Below are 18,372 nucleotides of genomic sequence, written 5' to 3'. Positions count from 1 at the left end.
GCCCAAGCAGAAATTATTTCTCCTCTGCCTCAGTTTCCCTGTGTGTAAGCAGGAGGGAGTGAACAGTACCTGCCTTTTCTGTCTGTCAGCTGCCTCCTGTCACACTTCTGCCTCCCACTACGTTTTCCAAGACTGGCTGCAAGGCTTCGGTTCGCTCTCCGTATTTCTTGCCTCCCACCCTGTGTTGTTACCAACCGGCTTCACAGGCTGCGGGTGCAAGAGCCCGGAGCCTTTGTGCTGCCTGGCGGGCAGTGGCCTCACTCTGCTCACACCAGCGCACGCTGCAGCCCTGCCCCACCATCCCATGACGTTCATTCTCCCCCCAGCCCAGACGAGGGTTGCTCTGGCTGAGATCTCCTCCTAAGTGCTCTGCAGATCCCTCCTGGGTAGGGGGAGGATGGTCCCAGCAGCGTCCTCTGGCCTCCTGGGCACATCTGTCAGTGCTGCATGCCATCAGGCACCCGGGGACTTCGCTAGGCCCCCAACCTAGTTCATTATTTTCTCACCGTACTCTGATTTTACAGGCTTCGCAGGGAGCCCTGCAGACGAAGACTGAGCCCCAGGGCCCGCCTGGAAATCATCGCGCAGCTGCAAGAGGCCATGGCCCTGCGCGCTGTCCTCCTCCTGCTCCTTGTGCTGACTGCCCTGATCTCCCAACATCTCTCCGAGGCCAAGGCCACCTCCTCCCGGCTGGGCAGGGTGAGGCTGAGGAGGAGGCTGGCGGCAGACCGGGGGAGATACTTGGATCATGTGGGGAAAGCCTCTCGTCACATACGGGAGAGGGAAGGCTCCAACCAGTTGATCCAACGTAAGTACGTGGCGGGTATTCAAAACACGCTCAAATCCCAAACCACTCCAACCCAGGAAGAAAAGGCGCTGGTATTTCTAGTGTTTCTCTGCTCTCCTCCTCACGTTCACCGGGACATGCCTCTTCTGCAGGTGCCCGCCGGTCCTGGCTGGCAGCCTACCTGGGAGACGTGTGGTCTCACCTCTACCAGAACATCCCACGGGCAGTCCTGTACGTCTTCCCCGTCACCCTGCTGATCCTGCTCCTCCTCTGCTGCCTCACGTACGTGCGCCCGTCGCCCACCCTCTGGTGTCCCCTTGTCTGGGGCTGGCTCTCAAGGGCCTGTGCTCGCTGGGCCGCAGCTCTGAAATGCCCGCTGTCACCAGCACGAGGTGGCAGTGGGCAGATGCACCCCTGGCCACCTGTATAAGCTGGCCGGCCACCTTCTCCCTGTGTTTCTTAGGGTAGCTTTGGACTGAGGTGAGCCGGGGAGCTCAGAGAAGCAGCGCGGAAAGGTGTGGAGCCTTCATGGAGTGCAGCTCAAAGAAACCCCCAATCTGCAGGAACCCAGAGGTGGTGTGGCAAGGCCAGGCGCAGAACCACTTTCTTCTTGTTTCAGCTTATATTAAAGAAGGAAAGATTCTCCCAGAATGATCTTCCCATCCCGAAATAAAGTTCAGACTTCACCCGAGGCTCCACTCTCTGTGTCCTCGTAACCAGGACGCAAGTCTGACAACAGCCCCCATCCCACGGGACCACCGGGGACGGGGCCTGGAGGAGGAGAGCAGCACCCGGGCGGCTCCGGGCACCCAGCAGCCGCCACCAGCCCTGCTGCGGTGCGTGGATCAGCGGCACCCCCGGCCCCACGCGCGGCACCCTGCCTCCCACCCGCGAAACCTAACCCCCCCCTCCCCAGGGCTCCTCTGCGGGTGGCTCCCGGGCAGCCCCAGCCCCACGGGGTCCCGCCGGGCCCGGCCTTGAGGCAGAACCGGGGAGGGCCGGGCGCTGCTGGGGGCTCCCCCCCGCTCCCGGCCTGCCCGCGGGGCTCCGCCCGGCGCGGCCCCGCCACAGCGCGGCCTCCCCTCCCCGCCCCTCCCCGGCACGGGCGGAGCGTGCGGGCGGCCCGCGGCGGCGCTGGAGGCCGGCTGGTGCGGCGGGGCCGGGGCCGGGCCGCTCTGCTGGAGCCAGCGGAACCGGCAGCGGCTGCTGGCGGCGCGGCGGGGCGGCGGCATGACGCTCAAGTCGGGCCGCGGTGGAGGCGGCGGCGGCGGCGGCAGCATGAGGACGGCGCTCTCCGACCTCTACCTGGAGCACCTGCTGCAGAACCGGGCCAAGCCCGAGGTGAGCCCCTGCTGAACCCCGGCACGGCACGGCACGGCACGGCACGGCTCGACCCCTGCCCTGGCACGGTCCCGGCAGCGGTAGCGGGTGGCGGCCCCTCGGCTGCCCGGCGGGGTGTGGGGCACAGCCGGCCCCGCCGTGCTGCGGGGGCTCCCTGCCCGGCCGTGCCCGTTGGGGTGGCCCGGGTGCAGGCGGGGGGAAGGTCAGCGGTCCGTGCCCAGCAGCTGCTGCTTTTCTCCCGGCAGAGGCTTGGAGCAGCAGTCCCCCCCCCCCCCAGCCCCGGCACGAGTGCGTCTGGGGCTGGGGCTTCCTTGCAGGGAGGAAATTTCCCCCCCGGGTGCTGCCCTTGGCCCAGCCCGGCGGACACCGGAGCATCATCCAACAGAGGCTTGTGGGGTCTGGCCCCCGCCGGTGGTTTGTACGGTTTTTTTTATGGCTCAACCCTGGCAGAGCGCTTCAAAAACAAAAAAAAAAAGCGTTTGGATCGGGCAGCTGCTGCGAGGAGCTCTCCCATCCCTCCGCTTGCCTGGCCGCGTGCGGAGCGGGGATAAATCACCGAAGGCAGCGCGGCATGGAAGATGTAGGAGCTGGCCTGCAGCTCCCTGGTGGCACGGTGGCTTGGTGTCGGCAGGGATAAAGAGAGAGATGACAAACTGGGGTTTGCATGGGGCCTTTTGAGAGGTGCTCTGTAGGGCTAGCACCCAACTGGTTTGTGTGTCCTGAGCTTGCCCGTCGGTTGTGTGCTCGTCCCTGCAGCATGAGCAGGCACGGACAGCGCTGGCCATGCCCACGGTGGCTCTCTGTGGAGTGGCAGGGGCATCGCAGCAGCTCTCCGGAGAGGTTCTGGGTCCTGCTTCCCAGCCCAAATCAGGCAGAGCAGCAGAGGTTCCTCTTCCCCGCTGCCCCCGGCAGAACCTCGCTCCGGGAAGCGCCGCGCCGCACTCCTCCCGTGGTGGCAGGGCGCGCAAAGCCTCACAAGTGGAAGCAGAGTCATTGCTAGAAAACAAGCAGAAGTGAGGCAGACCGCTGCCCGCTCCCCTTCGGCCCCACCACGTGCCTTCCCGGCTTTCCCTTATCTCCTCACTGGCAAATACAGGTTTGCCAAGGAGGTGTGGGCATTACTGCCAGCGGTGCTCCTGGCTTGCAGGGTGACCTTGGACATGCCACCTTATCAGCTGTGATTCAGTTCCCCGGCTGTAAAATGGGCAAATCTGAGCCCTGGGAGGCCGGTGGTGAAGAGAAGGGCACTTTTTCAAGCTGGGGTGTGGAGGGGGCGGCGTGCTGTCCCTGGGAGCGTCTCGTGGCACCAAACCAGTGCCAGCTCCAGCGCAGGCCAAGGCTGCGGTCCCCACTTCTGAAATGGCCACGGGCGAAACTGGTAGTTGAGAGCAGAGCAAAACAACTGGGTTTGGCCAAAGTGACGTGGATAGGGTTGTTTTCAGCTCTTTAATCTTAAACCTATTTTGTGCTGTTCCAGTCCATAGCGGCCGCAGGGAGAAAGCCATTTTGAAGGTGGGGAATGGAGCGGCTGGGCCACCTCACAGGATCCGCTCCATCGGTGTCATGGCGTTACTGGCTGTCCTTGGAGGTGACAGGCTTCGCAAACACATCTGGAAGGCTGCATCAGCCTTTCCTTGAGGGAAAATGATGCCTCAGCAAAACCGACTGGGCTCCCTAGGAAATCTAAACCTATTCAATCTCAGTTCCCAGTGAGCTGGAGTCAGCGCGAGGACACACAGAGCTGGCGGCATGCACTGGTCCCACAGCCACTTGTGTCCCTTGTCCCTCCGACTTCTCTGTTCCCCTTCCTCCTGTGACCTGGTGGCATAGCTGTGCCTATTTCTGGTTTCAGCGGTGTAATCCTGTTTGGTTTAAATCCTTCTTTTTTTTTTTTTTTTAAACTTGGATCATATTGCTGGAAGAGGTCTTGAGTGAGGTTGCTCATGTGATTGTAGACCTGAGCAGGGAGTAGCCTCGGGCAGGAGGCAGGATGAATTACTTCTAAATGGCCACTGCTACCCAGCCTGCGTGGCCTCAAAGCAACAGCCACGCTTTTTTTTTTCTAGTTTGCTTTTGTTTTTATATATTGATTTTTTTATTTTTAAGCTGTACTGAGACCCCAGTCCACACATCTGCTGCACGGCGGTGATGCTCAAGGGTGGGAGGAGAGGCTGGATATCTCTGCACCAAGCAGGAGAGCAGATGTCCCTGCAGAAAGGTTCAGGCAGCACCTGGACGTGCAGGAGATGGGCTGGGGAGGGCTGCGGGCAGGGCGATGCCCAGGCTTGCTGTGGGGACAATGGGGCAGGACGCATGGATGGCCCTGAAGCCATGCTGGGTGTGCCAGCTGGCACGGCCCCGTCCTTGCTCGTTCCCTGGCACTGACAGATGCTGGCAGGGAAGGAGCTGGCCGTGCCTCCAGTCGGGATGCTCTTCCCCACCCCATGGTGAGAGCGTGTTTCAGGGCTCCCTCTGCTCTGTGCTCACAGGATGGGGTTGAGCCACCCCAGGGCAAGGACACACCTCTGCCAGCCTCCCCATGCACACCCACAGGGATTACGACCAGATGAGGGGTGATGGTTACTGGAGGGAGCTGGGGTTTTGCTGCTCGCCATGGCTGGTGGAGCATGTGTCTCCCCGCTGTGTCCGGGAGGGCAATCCCAGGGGATCCTGGTGCTGGGCTTCCTCTGCCCTCCTGCATCTCTCTCAGCTGCTGTGCTTTAGGGGCCCGCTCGGCAAAGCCAGCAGCACCCGACCTGTCTCCATGTGCTCGCCACGTGCTCTTCCAAGGCCACCTGATATCGAAGTCCCTTGGTGAGGACAGCAAGGAGAGCCCAGGAACCAAACCACCAAGCGTGCCCTTTGCACCAGGGTGCCGCTTCCCCAAGTGCTGCTTCAGCCGCCTGTAAACGAGCTGCCCAGTTAATGTTTGATTTCCCCGGTGGCGTGCAGCCCAGCGCAGCAGCAGGAGCCACCCTGGTGGGCGATGCTGACCGTGGGGCAGGGTGCCAGGCCCCGGGGTCCTCCAGCGCTGTGCGGTTCAGCCCTGAACCTCCTCGCCCTGGCTGCAGAAGCAGCCGAGCCCCGGGGCTGTGTGGAGCTGTTGGTGGCCGCGGGGCCGGCTGCTGGCAGCATGCAGGCACAGATGTTTCCTGCGGAGCCGTGCGTACGTAGCGGGAGCTGGTCCCCTGCCAGCACCGCTCCAGAGCCTCCAGAGGTCACGGGCCAAGCTGGCCAGGAGCGTGACGGCTGCTGGGAGGGTTCAGGGGAGGCGACGTGGCCAGACGGCTCGCGTGCACCGAGCGGGAGCTGTGCGTCTCCTGCATCCATTTCCCTGCTGCTCAGCACTGGAGCTGGCATGTGCCGTCCCCAGCTCCCCATCATGAGCTGAGCATTTCCCATCCCCAAGCACCAACTGCTTGGTGCAGTCACCTGGGGGCTGCCAGGGTCCCCAGAGGACCCTGCTGGGTTCAGAGTTGCCGTCGAGTGACCGGAGCCCTCCTGAGGCACTGCAGCGAGTCTGTGGTGACCAGGCTCGCTCTCCAGGAGTCACCAGGGTGACACTGGTGCTGTGTCAGCGTCGAGGCCTGGGTGTTTTCTCCAGCTCTCAGCAAAAACCAAAGGTCAGGGCCAGGAGGCTCAGCTGGCTGGGATGGTGGGGACGGGAACTCCCAGCCCTGGAGCAGACTGTGCTGTGTCCTGGGTCACCGGGCTTTGCTGAGCCTGGGGGTTTGAAGCCGGGGATTGCGTGGTGTAATGCTTTCCCGAGGCATGAATGAGATAAACGTGATCTGTGCTGACTCAGATCACCTCACAGGCACTTTGGCCTCAGGCAGGGCTGGAGAAGTTCACTCTCTTCTTCCTCCTCTTCCTCCCACCCGCTCGCTCAGCAGAGCCGGGACGGCCGGTGGGGAGCCAAGGGCACCACCGGCACTGCGGGGCCAGTCCTGGCGGGCGGCAGCTCACTTTGCAGTGTCCCCGCCGTGTGGCAGGGCGGGTCTGGGGGGTCCCTGTCTGGGACCCCTGCCCCAGCGCCCGCTGCAGACAAAGAACAGATTTCCCCGGGGCTGAAATCCTCTTCCCAGTGCCGACGGCCCCAGCTGGCCTGTAGCTGGGTGCTGGAGGGGAACAGGTTGCTTCTGGCTGGCTTGGGAGCGCTTTGCCTTCGGTGCCCGGAGGGGGACGTGGCTCTGCAGCGTGTTGGTTGCCCGTTGACCTAGATGAGGAAAGGCTGAGCTTGCAAACTGAGCGAGAGCAGAGCCTGGCCCCAGTTCTGCCCCTGTTCCTCAGGGGTGAGTCCCAAACCGCTCTGTGAAGCTGCCCTGGGCTTTATGCTCTGCTACAAGCCAGCTTTGGGCCAAGCGCTGCTGCGACACATCGGCAGTATGCGGGACCTGCTGCTGCAGAAGACAATCAGCTGTGGACTCTTGGCTTCTGTACCTGTAACTTTTCCAAAGTTTTCTTACCTCTGTGTCTCCCAAGCTGGAAAACTGCTGATCTTCATCTTCAAGGGTGAAGCTGTTTCGCTCTTTCTTTCCTTGCTCTTACTGACCTCTCCTCCGGCTCACGGGTCTCGCCTCCCTGCTGCGCCCAGGAACTTTACCACGGGAGTAGCTCAGCCCCACGCAGGGGGAGCCCCTAAACCCCGGTCTCTGTTTTGCCCCGACAGGCCGTCACCCAGGCCCCGAACGCCATGACTGAGGACATTTACACCAACGGCTCGGCGACTCTGGGCAGTCCCTCCCACAGCAACGGCCGCGAGGTGCGGAAGATACGCCTGGTGCAGTTCGAGAAGGTGACAGAGGAGCCCATGGTGAGCGCTGCCAAGATCCCAAAGCCCGGTGGCACCGAGCGGGGTGGAGGGGCAGGCAGAGCCGTGCCGGTGGGCTGGCCGTGGGGGAAGCAGGAGATCGCTCAGCCACAAGGAGAGGGTGCTGGATGCCGCCTCCTGCCCGGGACCTGCAGGCGATGCCTGTGCCAAGAGGAGCTGATGTTGCTGGGAGCGCAGGAGCTCTCCCCTCCGGCGAGCAGTCACAGATTTTCCTGTCTTCCAGGGAATCACGCTGAAGCTGAACGACAAGCAGAGCTGCATGGTGGCCAGGATCTTCCACGGGGGCATGATTCACAGACAAGGTAACAGCAAGGGACAGCCGAGGCCCTCCTAGAGGCCACGCACCACGGGCACAACTGCAGCTGGCTTCTTTCCGTGCAGAGATAAGGCTGCCCTGCCCCAGCACTGCTGGCTTTACCCCGTGGCATGGATATCCGTGTCCTTTCCTCCACCAGGAGTATGTCAGGAACTCAGGACTCGCCCATCTCTATGCAGGGATGTCGTTAATGCACTGGAGGCTTTAGGGAGAAATGAAGGGCTGGGGGAAGGGCTCTCCCAAAATGGAACCTGAGAGCCGTCTGTCTCCTTCTCGTGATGGGGTGGCTGTAACTAGAGATGGATCGGACCCCAGAGGCTGTGGGGGAAGCTCTTCCCGTTCCTAAAGTGCGCGGGCAGGGCAGGCTTGCTGTGGATTGGCTCTGCAAACCAAAATTAAGTGCCAAAAGAAATTAATAGGTGCCATTTTGTGGTTTTGGGTCTTGCCAAGGGGGTGTGGAAATGAGATGTTCCGTGCTTAGAAGAGGCCCCTTTTCCAGCCTGGGGTTGAAGTGGGAAGTCTGAGCTTGCCCCTGCCAAGATAATACAGAAGCCATTCCAATAATGGCCAATGCTGCCGGAGCCTGATTTATAGCAGTATATCTGAGGCTATAATCTGGCTGGATATATAAATTAAAAACACATAAAGTCAAGAAAGCTGGTGTTCAAGGGCTTTGTAAAGAGGCTGTCGTTTGGCTTCAAGTGAGGTACTTGGGGTTGGGTTTAAATAACTCTGGAACGGGTGCTTTGACCAGTCTAAAGCAGTGAAAGACACAAAGTGGGAAGTAACCTGATAACCTTCAGCGTGGACGAAGTGTATGCGTTGGGCAGAGGGGGTGGAATTCATTCCCCTTGTGCCTCGGGGTTAGGTGACCTGTGGCTCCACAAGCACTGCCTAGGCAAACACCACGGTGCTCGGGGCTCAGGAGGCTGCTGGAGCTGCATAGCCTGGGTCTGATGGGTGCCTTTTGTCTGCTCCTGCATTTTCATGTTTCTCCCGTTGCTGGCAGGCTCCCTTCACGTGGGTGATGAGATCATAGAAATCAATGGGCAGAGCGTGAGCAACCACTCGGTTGACCAGCTGCAGAAGATGCTGGTAGGTATCTGTGTGTGGCGGGGCTGTTCCCCAGGAGTGACCCCTTTGGCCTACGGATGTGCATGCTGGCTGAGAGTTAAACCCCTCCTAGACACCAGAGCCAACCACACCGCTGCCCGTGGCAGCGACGTGGCAGGAGCCAGGGCTGCTGTGCCAGAGTGCCTTCATACGGCCAAATATCCAGCCTCTGTCCATGGCCTCGGTGGTCTCTGCTGCCTGGGGAGCTTGTCTTTGTCTCTTGAGAAGGGGTGAGCATGGAGGGAAGCATTTCCAATATGCTGGCCAAATGGGGCGCTCCTCCCGAGCTCCTCCCGGGGATAGCTGGGCTGGAGATGGTGCAGATCTCCGTGCTCATTCTGGTGATGCTGGGCAGTGCCCACAGCCAGCTCCTTGTGGGGGTGTCGGTGGCCCCCCTTGGGTGTGGAATAAACGTGGCAAAGCTATGCTGCTACAGCTCTTAGCCCATCCCCAGCAGAGCCATTTCTGCCTGGGCTCTGGCCTCCCCACATCGCAGCACAGCTGGGAGCGCACAGGAGCCTTTCCTCTGTGGGCCCTCGCTCCCTGCACAGGTTGCTGCTGTCTGGCTGCCTCCAGGTCCACCTACTCCAACTTTTTTTTCTCCCCTTCCTTTGTTCACTAGAAAGAAACCCAGGGCATGGTCTCAATAAAAGTCATTCCCAACCAGCAGAGCCGCCTCCCTGCTCTCCAGGTAAGTGCGGGCTGTGTTGTGACACGGCTCTGGGGTTGGGTGGGACCAGAGCAAACCACCAGGGACCAACGCTGGGGAGAGACCTGGGGAAGGATAGGGGTCTGGCTGCCCCCGTTACCGTAACTGAGCTGCTGGAGGGTGAAGGGAGCTGCCCTGTGCTTACATCACTGCAGATGAGTTAACCCGATGCGTATGCAGAAACAATGTGTGGCTGGGGAAACCCAGGCCCTACTTGTGCGCAATCTTTGGCGATGCGAAAGCAGCAGTGTGTGTGCACCAGGAAGCCCAAGAGTTTCCTGCCCGCCTTCAGGCCTTGCCGTTACAGAGCCTCGCAGCCATGTCCCCGTTACAGCTCACGGCAGCGCCTCCAGGTGCAGCACGGGGCTCTCAGCCGTGCCGGGCCGTTACTGGTGGCTGGTGCATCAGCTGCACGGAGGGCGACGCAGCTCCGGGTGCCGCCAGCTCTGCTGAGCAGCTCTGCCCGTGAGCGAGTGGGACGAAGGAAGCAGTGGGGGAGAGGAAGGCAGCTCCTGCTGCCGCTGCCAGGCAGGGGGTGACACGCTGTGGCAGGGGGTGACATGCTCCAGTGGGTGCATGCCTGCGCTCAGCATGGGCACTTGGCTGGCTTTGCCTTTGGGGTCCTGCTTTGGCCGAAATGCTCGGGGTAACGGGGAGGGCTGGCTGCTCTGGGAGGATGTCTGTGCACGGTGGCTGGTACACTGACCTGCTCTCGGTGCTGGAGCTGACCCCAGCACAGCCCCTTCGTAGTGGGCAGGCAGGAGTGGGAGAGGGGCTTGGGAGAGGTGGGGGCAGGACCCCCAGCTCACGGACGGCTCTGGGACGGACTCGGGGAACCTGTGCCCCTCTCCTTCCTTTCACCAGTAGTCCCTTATGCAGAGGAGGTGAAGCTTCTGAATATGGTGATGAGCGAAAATCACCCCATCTCTCTCTCAGCCCTTGCGGCCCTCATTCCAGCTCAACCAGCCTTGCGCATGTTTGTTTATTAAGTGCTGGCCCTGTCTCCCCTTTCCTGCTGTCCACCCTCCCTGGCCTGACCGAGCCAGCTCCAATCGGCCAGGCCAGCTCAGCACCAAGAAAGAAGTTACCTCTGAAAAAAAGGACAAACCACCGGAGGCTGGCTCTGGGCTCAGGGTAGGGCACAAGGACAAACTCCTTCCCAGCAGCAGCAGTCCTCCTCCTCTCGATGCGACCAGGCTCCCGGGACCAACAGCTCCCGAGGTCTCTGCTTGTCGCAGTCCCCTGCTGAGAGCAGAGTGACTCCTGGTTTTGTTTCACCTCCTCTGTCCCCGCGATCCCCTTCGGTTCACAGCGTGACAGGCGGGGCGGTGCAGATCCCAGCACCACGATGCCCTGGGCAAAAGCAGCGCCCAGCCCGGGCTGGCCCCGCAGCCTGGCAGCTGGCCACCACGAGGCCAGCCGAGGGCCTCTCGTGGCAGTTCTGCTTGGGAGGATCCTAATGAGAAACACCGAGTGCTCGGGTCTCTCAGGGTCACCTCCAACCCCAACGTAAACTGCAGGCTTTTGACCTTAAATACCGAGGCTCCTTCTGCTGGAGCCTGCTCGGTGCCTGAGCTTCCAGTCCCAGAAAGGGGGCTGGCAAATAATCTGCACCGAGAGCTGGCCCTCTGCAGCCCTCGGGTAATGTCTGGAGCTGTCTGGGGGTGACAGTTGGTGGGGTCTTTCCAAAAGTGGAGGGACCTGGCTATGCCTGGCTCGGGGCACCAGGACTGTGGGAGAAGAGGGCTCCAGAAAGGTGCCTGGGCAGTGCCTGCTGTGTGTCCCTTGTGTGTTTGTGTCGATGCCCACCTTCCTGGCACTGCAGGGTGCTTTCAAAGCAAGTGTTGGTCCTGAGCAGGCGGCTGGACCCTGGAAGGATATTCCATGTTTGTTGTCTTCCTTCGTGAGAGGTCTCATGGTGCAGCTTGATCCGTGTGCTCTGCTTTCCTGGCAGCAAGGGAACCGTGTTTGTGTCCTGCTGGCCCCGTGCTTCTGGCAGGTCACAGCAGCGCTGCTGGAGGACATGTGGGGAAATTGTTTTGATGGGGAATAAGGACAGCACGGTCTGCCCTGCCCAGGGAGGACGATGTTCCAGACCTATCACATCTGAGGATGGGGCAGAGGCATCACCCAGTGTGGATCCTGTTGCCCAGTTGCTATGTGCTGCGTTTCTGGGACACACAAATGCCATCATGCTCAGGGAAAGCCTGCATTAGCACAGACGTGAGGCTGGGCCCAGTAGTGCTGCTGTCCCTGCAGGAGGACCTCCTGCTGGGGGCACACCATGGGTGAGGGCCTCTGCTCTCCTGGGGTTGGTGCATGGCACCCAGCACATCCCGAGGTGACATTTGTGCTTAGCCAAAGCCTTACTTCGTTCCCTAAGCACTGCCCTTCCCTCTCCGTACCCTGCCTCGGCCTTTCCCCCACCCTACTCCTGGTCTCACTGGCCAGAGGCAAACAGCAGCAGCATTTCAGACAAGAAAGCGTTCATCCAGGCATCAAGAACAAGTGTCGGTGCTGGGTGCATGTGTGCGCTGTGCCTTCCTCCCAGGGAGAGGTGGCTGCCATCCGTCCTGCTGCTCTCTGACGGTCTGTTCTTCCTGAACGGCCTTCCTGCAAAACAAGGCCCGTGTGAGACCCTCGTGCTGTTCCTCTGCTGGCCTTGCAAAGGTGCCAGGGGGCAGTGAGAGCTTGGGGGCAGTGAGAGCCCGGGGGTGCCTGGCTTGCCCACTGCCTTCAGGGGGGTGTGAGGGGGCAGTCAGTGGGGCTGGGCTGGGAGGGACAGATAAAGGACAGATAAAGGCCATGTTCTCATGCCCTCCTGGCTCCTAGGGCTTCCCCAGCCCCCAGGCAGGGCGGCACAGAGGCCTGGGAAGAAGCAGAAATGCATTTCCAGTCACAGCTGCGATGAAGGCAATGCTGCAGGAGTAGCTGATGCTGAAGAGGCCGGGATAGTCCAGGCAGGGACAGACAGGACACTGTGCTCATGGCCAGCTGAAGGCCCCGTGCCTGCCCTGCTTGCTCCTGGCTGGCTTCTCACCAGCACTGCCCAGGCGCTGGGCAGCCCCCACAGGTGCTGCAGCCCCCACGCGGTGCTGCGCAGGGGCAGCAGTCCTGCAGCAGCTGCGCAGTTGCTGCCAGGAGATGCAGCGTGGGGCTGTGGGCTGCATATGGCCAAGCTCAGCCGCCCGGCACAGCCATGCCAACTGCGGCCCTTTCTCTCTTTCAGATGTTCATGAGGGCGCAGTTTGACTACGATCCCAAAAAAGACAGCCTGATCCCCTGCAAGGAAGCGGGGCTGAAGTTCCAGACCGGCGACGTGATTCAGATCATCAACAAGGATGACAGCAACTGGTGGCAGGGCCGCGTGGAGGGCTCCGGCACCGAGTCGGCGGGGCTCATCCCTTCCCCAGAGCTCCAGGAGTGGTAGGTCCCTGGTGGGGGAACCCCAGTCTGGGCACGTGGCGGGGGATGGACATGGTCATGGGGCTGGGAGCCACATCCCCATCTCACGGCGGTGTCCGGGGCACAGAGCTCTGCTGTGCATGGCGAGTGTTGGGTACGTGCTGGCAGGAGAAGTAGGGTGAGACCCCAGGGTGGGTCTTTACCTGCCTCAGCAGCCACCCCACTGCCCTCGCGTGTCTGAGGGACGATCCCAGTGCTCCTCGGGGTGGCAGCTGGGCCTCAGTGGTGTCCTCCTCTCTCGGCAGGCGTGTGGCAAGCACCACCCAGTCCAGTCAGAGTGAAGCCCCGAGCTGCAGCCCCTTTGGGAAGAAAAAGAAGTGCAAAGATAAATACCTGGCCAAGCACAGCTCAAGTAAGTGTGAGCACTGGGCTCCTGGGCCCCCAAGCTCTGCAGGCTGTCGAACGCAGGGCAAACGCTGGCCTTGCTGCTGCTCAGCCCTCGGGAAGCAGTCACAGGAGTTGACTCAGACACCCTCGGGAAGCAGTCACAGCAAAAAGGGACCACAAAACCCCCAGGTCAGTGTCCTGTTGGGACACGGAGTGTGCCTGTCAGCTGCTTGTGTAAACCCCGAGCTAACCCGTGCTCGGCCTGCCCTGGGCCAGCAGCGGCAGTGGGCTGAGGACGTGCTGGCTCCTAGCCCGACCTGTAGCTCCGAGCAACAACAAACAGGGCCATAAATCAGCAAGATAAATAAAGCTCCCCGAGCAGCAAGCTCTCTGCAGCTTCCCGCTGCCTCCTCACCCGGCTCCTGGGTCCTACTGTTCTGGGCAGAAATACTTTAGCTTCTGCAGAGACTGCTGCTCCACACCCCACGTACCCGTTGCGGTGAGGCCGGTGCTCTTTTCCCAGACCAGCCACGCCGGGGGAAGCTCACAGCCCCATCTTGATCACTCCCCTCACTTTGCCAGAGGATCTGGCTTTACTCCGACACACACAGCCCTGCTGCTGTAGCCAAGCCAGCTCTAATTACTGTCTTGTTTCTCTTCCGCTCCAGTTTTTGACCAGCTGGACGTGGTTTCCTACGAGGAGGTGGTGAGGCTGCCCGCCTTCAAGAGGAAGACACTGGTGCTCATCGGTAGGCCCTGCCCCAGCCGTCCTCCTCAGCGCGGGGGCTGCACGTGCTGGGGGCCATGGGGAGCTGGGGCTGAACGTGGGCTGGGGCAGCGCTGCCCTTCAAAGCTTGTAAGCTCTGGGGAGCGTTTCCTCTGCCTGCAGCAGTCCCCAAGCAGGCTGACGTCTGCATGTGGGCTGCCACCTGCACTGCAGCGCTGGGGTGGAGTGGATTCAGGAGAGTTTCTGGCTCTTAAATATCGTTCTGGTCTGTGCAGCTGCACCAAAGTGAGTGCCCCCATGCCGAGGGTGCAGCTGGTAGAGCTCACAGACTTGGCAGCTCACAGCCCAGCCTGCAGGCACCCATCCTGTCCCCAGCTGGGGCTGGAGGCAAGAGCACCTAATGCAGGGAGAGCCTCCTCCAGGCTGGAGAACACCACAGACCTGCTCAGAAAGCGGGTCCTGGGAGTGTTGGCACCGTCCCGTAGACGTGGAGCTGCAGAGGGGCCCTGGCTCCTCCCAAGCCCGGCTCCAGCGTCCATCCCTCCTTCCCCGCAGGAGCCAGCGGAGTGGGTCGTAGCCACATCAAGAACGCTCTGCTCAGCAACAACCCCGAGAAGTTCATGTACCCAGCTCCACGTAAGTAACCCACCGGGGTGAGGGGCATGCAGCCCTGCCCTGGCACCTGTTGTGGAACGTTTCCTCACCTCCTCCTCAAGGCAGTGGGGTCAGGACCTTCTGGCAGCAGATGAGATGGGAGGTACACAGGTCTTCTGTGCTCTTCCTTGCCCTAGCCCCATGCTCAGAAAGGGACCACAAACCCCCCAGGTCAGTTCCCCAGACCTTCTGGGGTCAGCACCCATCTGAAGCGTCGGGCATTTCCCTCTCCCCGCAGACACTACGCGGCCCCAGAAGAAGAACGAGGTGGACGGGAAGGACTACTACTTCGTCTCCACTGAGGAGATGACCCGGGACATCTCAGCCAACGAGTTCCTGGAGTTTGGAAGCTACCAGGGAAATATGTTCGGCACCAAGTTTGAAACAGTGCACAAGATCCACCAGCAGGACAAAGTCGCTATTTTGGACATTGAGCCCCAGGTAGGGAGCAGGGGGGCAGGATGGGGATTGCCATGCATTGAACTACCCTTGTGCTGGGTGCGACCAGCCCAGCCTTCCCCAAGCAACGGCAAAAAGCCGGGGAGCATCGGGGTGGCATTTCCATTCCTGAGATGTGGGTGCAGCACGTGCCTGGCTGGGACAGGGACCCTCTCCCCTGTCAGACACCAGGCGTGTGGGCGCTGCTTCACGAAGCGACGTCCAACAGCCAGCCCAGAGCAGGGTGCTCTGCAGGGACGGGGATGGCTGCCCACCGCTGCATCACAGGCACCATTGCGTCCCGGTAACCGCATGCTGCTCTCTCCACAGACCCTGAAGATCGTCCGCACGGCAGAGCTCTCCCCGTTCATAGTCTTCATCGCCCCGACAGACAAGGCAGAGGAGGTGGGTGGCTCGGTGGCAGTTTCCCCTCCTTGGGCAGGGGGTGGGGAGGAGCCCACGGCCCCTGGGGGCAGAAACCTTGTGGCAGCCGGGGGCTCTCCTCCCTGCTCCGTAGCGAGGATCATCATCTTCCTTGTGGTCCAGGGAAGCAGGGAGACTTCATCAGCCCAGACCCAAGGAACAGGAATGAGGGATTCCTGCAGCCTTAGGCTGACTCCCACATACAGACCCCAGCCAGCACTGGCCCTGCAGCACAACGAGCCGCTAACACGTAGCTGGGTGCACAGCCCAGCACCAGCACCGGCTCCAGCTGCAGCAGTGCTGCAGAGCAGGAACACTTCTCCTGCCATCAGCTATGCAAATTGCACAGGCAAACAGTGGCGTTTCATTCTTCAGCTCATTGTGCTCATCCCTCCAAAATTAGGACCAAGCGGCACCGATGCTGCAGTTAACTCACCCGGTGCTGAGCACCCCAAGGCTGGCGGCTGCGTGCCTGGTTCCCAGAGACAGAGAGCAGCTCTGCCTCCCTGCCGTGCCAACCGCCTGCAGCTCCCCCGGGGCTAACCTAACCCCAGGGAGATGGGGAGCGGCGGGAGAAAAAGGAAATCCCACAGAGCCGTGCTCCTCCTGACTCGCAGCCAGCCCGGAGCACCTCTCCGAGGCTGGACCAGCCCAGACCGTTAGCTGGGGGCTGTAAAGCTTACAGCAGGCTGCAGGGGGATATTTCTGTAGCATCGCACAGGCACTGGGAGGCACAGGCGTTAACGTGCGGAGTGTTACACAGCCAGACCTGCACGCTGCGGGTGGCAGGGCAGGAAGGCAGCGCGGCAGCCCGCTCCCCCATCCCATGCCCCATCAGCTGCGCTGCCTCCAGGCACAGCGGCACTAATCCCTGCCGCAGTGGGCAGGGCCAGCCCTGCTGATGCACGCACTATATTTAGCCAGCTGCCGCAGCTCAGGTAACTGCTTACTCCAGGAGTAAGAGCCAAAATGTCACCTAGCAGAGCTCGTGTGACCCAGGCAAACTGCTCGGTGTTCTTCCTCCCCCAGCTTTGATAACTGCTGAGCAGCACCCCTCTGTGCAGAAGCAGAGGGCTGCAAGCGTTTCAGGCTCCAGCTCAATTTCCCAGCTCCAGCTCAATTTCAGCGCTCCTGGGGTGACCCTAATGGCTGCGGGTGTGGAGGAGATGAGGGGCTGCCAACGGTGCTGGGCCAGGCTGAGCACCCTCTGCTTTTGGGGCTGCCTGCAGGCAGGGGTCAGCGAGCACCGGTGGGATGGTCCAGCCACAACGCTGCAAGCGCAGCCCCCTGGGACTCACGCTTACCTGCACACGGGTCCTTTTTCACAGCACAGGCTGCGCTGGAGAAAGGTGCTCGTTGCCCAGTTAAGAGTCTGGAGGAAGAGACAGCAGTGGGACAAGGGAGGCTGGTGGGGTTATCAGCCCGTGCTGTTCTGGTTACAGGCCAGCGGGTAGGGATCGTCTTGCAGAGATCCTGCTTTTAAATCAGCCCCAGGCCTCAAGCTGGGTAGCTGTAGCAATGAGCAGCCCGCCGCTAGGCAAACCTCCTCATCCTGGGGAGCTGCCACAAGGCACTTTAAAGATGAATACAGGGCTAAGCAGAGCTGACCTCACTCTGGCAGGTAACCTGATGCTGCCAGCACTGCATAAATGTCTAACAAAAATCCACTGATGCTCCCGTGAGACTGCACAACAGCGCTCCTGGCCTGTTAACTGCTCTGTGCTCAAGTTGGCAACAGCTTGAGTTGTTCTGGGGATGGGACAGAGCTTGCCTGTTGGGCTGGGCTGTGAAATCCCCCTCCTCCTCAGCCTTCTGAGTGTGCTCTCCTGTTTCTTGCAGTCAGAGGCGTTGCAGCAACTCCGTAAGGATTCAGAGAGCATCCGGAGCCGATACGCACACTATTTCGACCTCTCAATAGTCAACAATGGAGTGGAGGAAAGCCTCAAGCTGCTGGAGGAAGCCTTTGAGCAGGCCTGCAGCTCTCCACAGTGGGTGCCTGTCTCCTGGGTTTACTGAGAGGGCTTCCAGCCCCCACCGCTTCCCATCAACCCATCCCGCAGCAGAGAAACCTCCTCCTCAGCTTCCCCTGATCCACACCCAGCACAAGTCCCTTCCTCTGCTGCTCCACGGACCCCGTCTCAATTGGTCGACACACACAGGGTCTCCAGAGTGCCACTGCCAGGGAATGCAGGTCAGAGGCTGCCCGAAGGACAGCCACCTCCCGCTGCACTGAAATGGGTGCCAAGTCAGGGGCTGCAGCAGAGCCCACGGCATCCCGACAGCTCAGAGCACAGCCCCCTGCCTCACCCGGCGAGGGAAAGCACAATCCTGCAGCACCCAGCCTGTCTTGTTCTCTGCGTCAGCCCCGAGGGAAGTGGTATAGCTGGGGCCTTCCAGGCAGGTGTCCCCTGCAACTGCAGGAGCACACACTGCACCAAAGACCTTGAAAGCCTGGATGGTGTCCTTGAGGCCCTTAACAAGCCCACAGCTTGGGAGGCTTCTCAGACCACACCAGGGCTCTTAAGTCCAAGGGTTTCCCCTCACAAGCCAGTAAAGCCAGAAAAAAGCAAGTATGGCTTTGGCAAAGGAGGCACAGAACGTGCCATCCTGAGGCAGGTCTCCCGCCTGCATTCTGAGGTTTGGGTTTTCTGTTTCACCCTGTGCAACCGTAGTTGTAAAAATTCCCTGCATTAATTCCTCACTGTGCGGCTTGGAGTGTTACTGGCTGGCCAGAAAAACTCAGCAACAGTTGAGCAAGTCCTACGGACCAAAGCCCAGAGGGACAGTTCAATGGGTAAATTAGATCCAGCCACAAGTATCCGTTGCATGCAGTAGAAACGCAGCGTCTCTGAAGAGATCATCCAGGCATGTTTTCCAGTCCCGGGTGTCTTGCACACTGTATGCTAACCTAAAAGCCACCTTCACAAAGGGGTTTGTTCCTTCTGCAGCTGGAGTGTACTGACACGCCAGCCCCACCATGCCCATGCCCAGGAAGCACGGTTGTGGCTCCTGGGCAAACCACAGCCATCACCTCCATGCAAGAATATCGCGTGTGTTCAGCAGTCAGCTAGGGGAAGGGGGCTAACAAGTCTTGTGCAATCTTTTTTTTTGTTTTAAGGATGCCAAAAATAAGATCTGTTGATGTGCAATAGGGACCTTTGTTCTGATCCACTGCAGGGAAACAATGAGCAGCAATAAACGTGTGCTGAAACATCGCCACGGCTGGTGTTTTAACTCGGGC

At 60.7% G+C, this 18,372-nt stretch overlaps 1 protein-coding gene across 1 annotated transcript; it reads left to right on the top strand.

The window, feature by feature from the left end:
* Positions 1 to 1,889: 1,889 nt before the first annotated feature.
* Positions 1,890 to 18,346, top strand: MPP1 (MAGUK p55 scaffold protein 1). The gene is made up of 12 exons (XM_048078591.2): positions 1,890 to 2,128; positions 6,798 to 6,941; positions 7,183 to 7,261; positions 8,285 to 8,370; positions 9,011 to 9,079; positions 12,327 to 12,523; positions 12,808 to 12,914; positions 13,558 to 13,638; positions 14,172 to 14,252; positions 14,509 to 14,711; positions 15,039 to 15,113; positions 16,971 to 18,346. Exons 1-12 carry the CDS (start codon positions 2,018 to 2,020, stop codon positions 17,145 to 17,147), a joined length of 1,410 nt encoding a protein of 469 aa, XP_047934548.2. The 5' UTR covers positions 1,890 to 2,017; the 3' UTR covers positions 17,148 to 18,346.
* The last annotated feature ends 26 nt before the right edge of the window (positions 18,347 to 18,372 follow it).

The sequence above is a fragment of the Anser cygnoides genome, chromosome 13, assembly GCF_040182565.1.
Source record: "Anser cygnoides isolate HZ-2024a breed goose chromosome 13, Taihu_goose_T2T_genome, whole genome shotgun sequence".
Taxonomy (NCBI): domain Eukaryota; kingdom Metazoa; phylum Chordata; class Aves; order Anseriformes; family Anatidae; genus Anser; species Anser cygnoides.
This window is presented reverse-complemented; position numbering and strand designations above follow the sequence as displayed.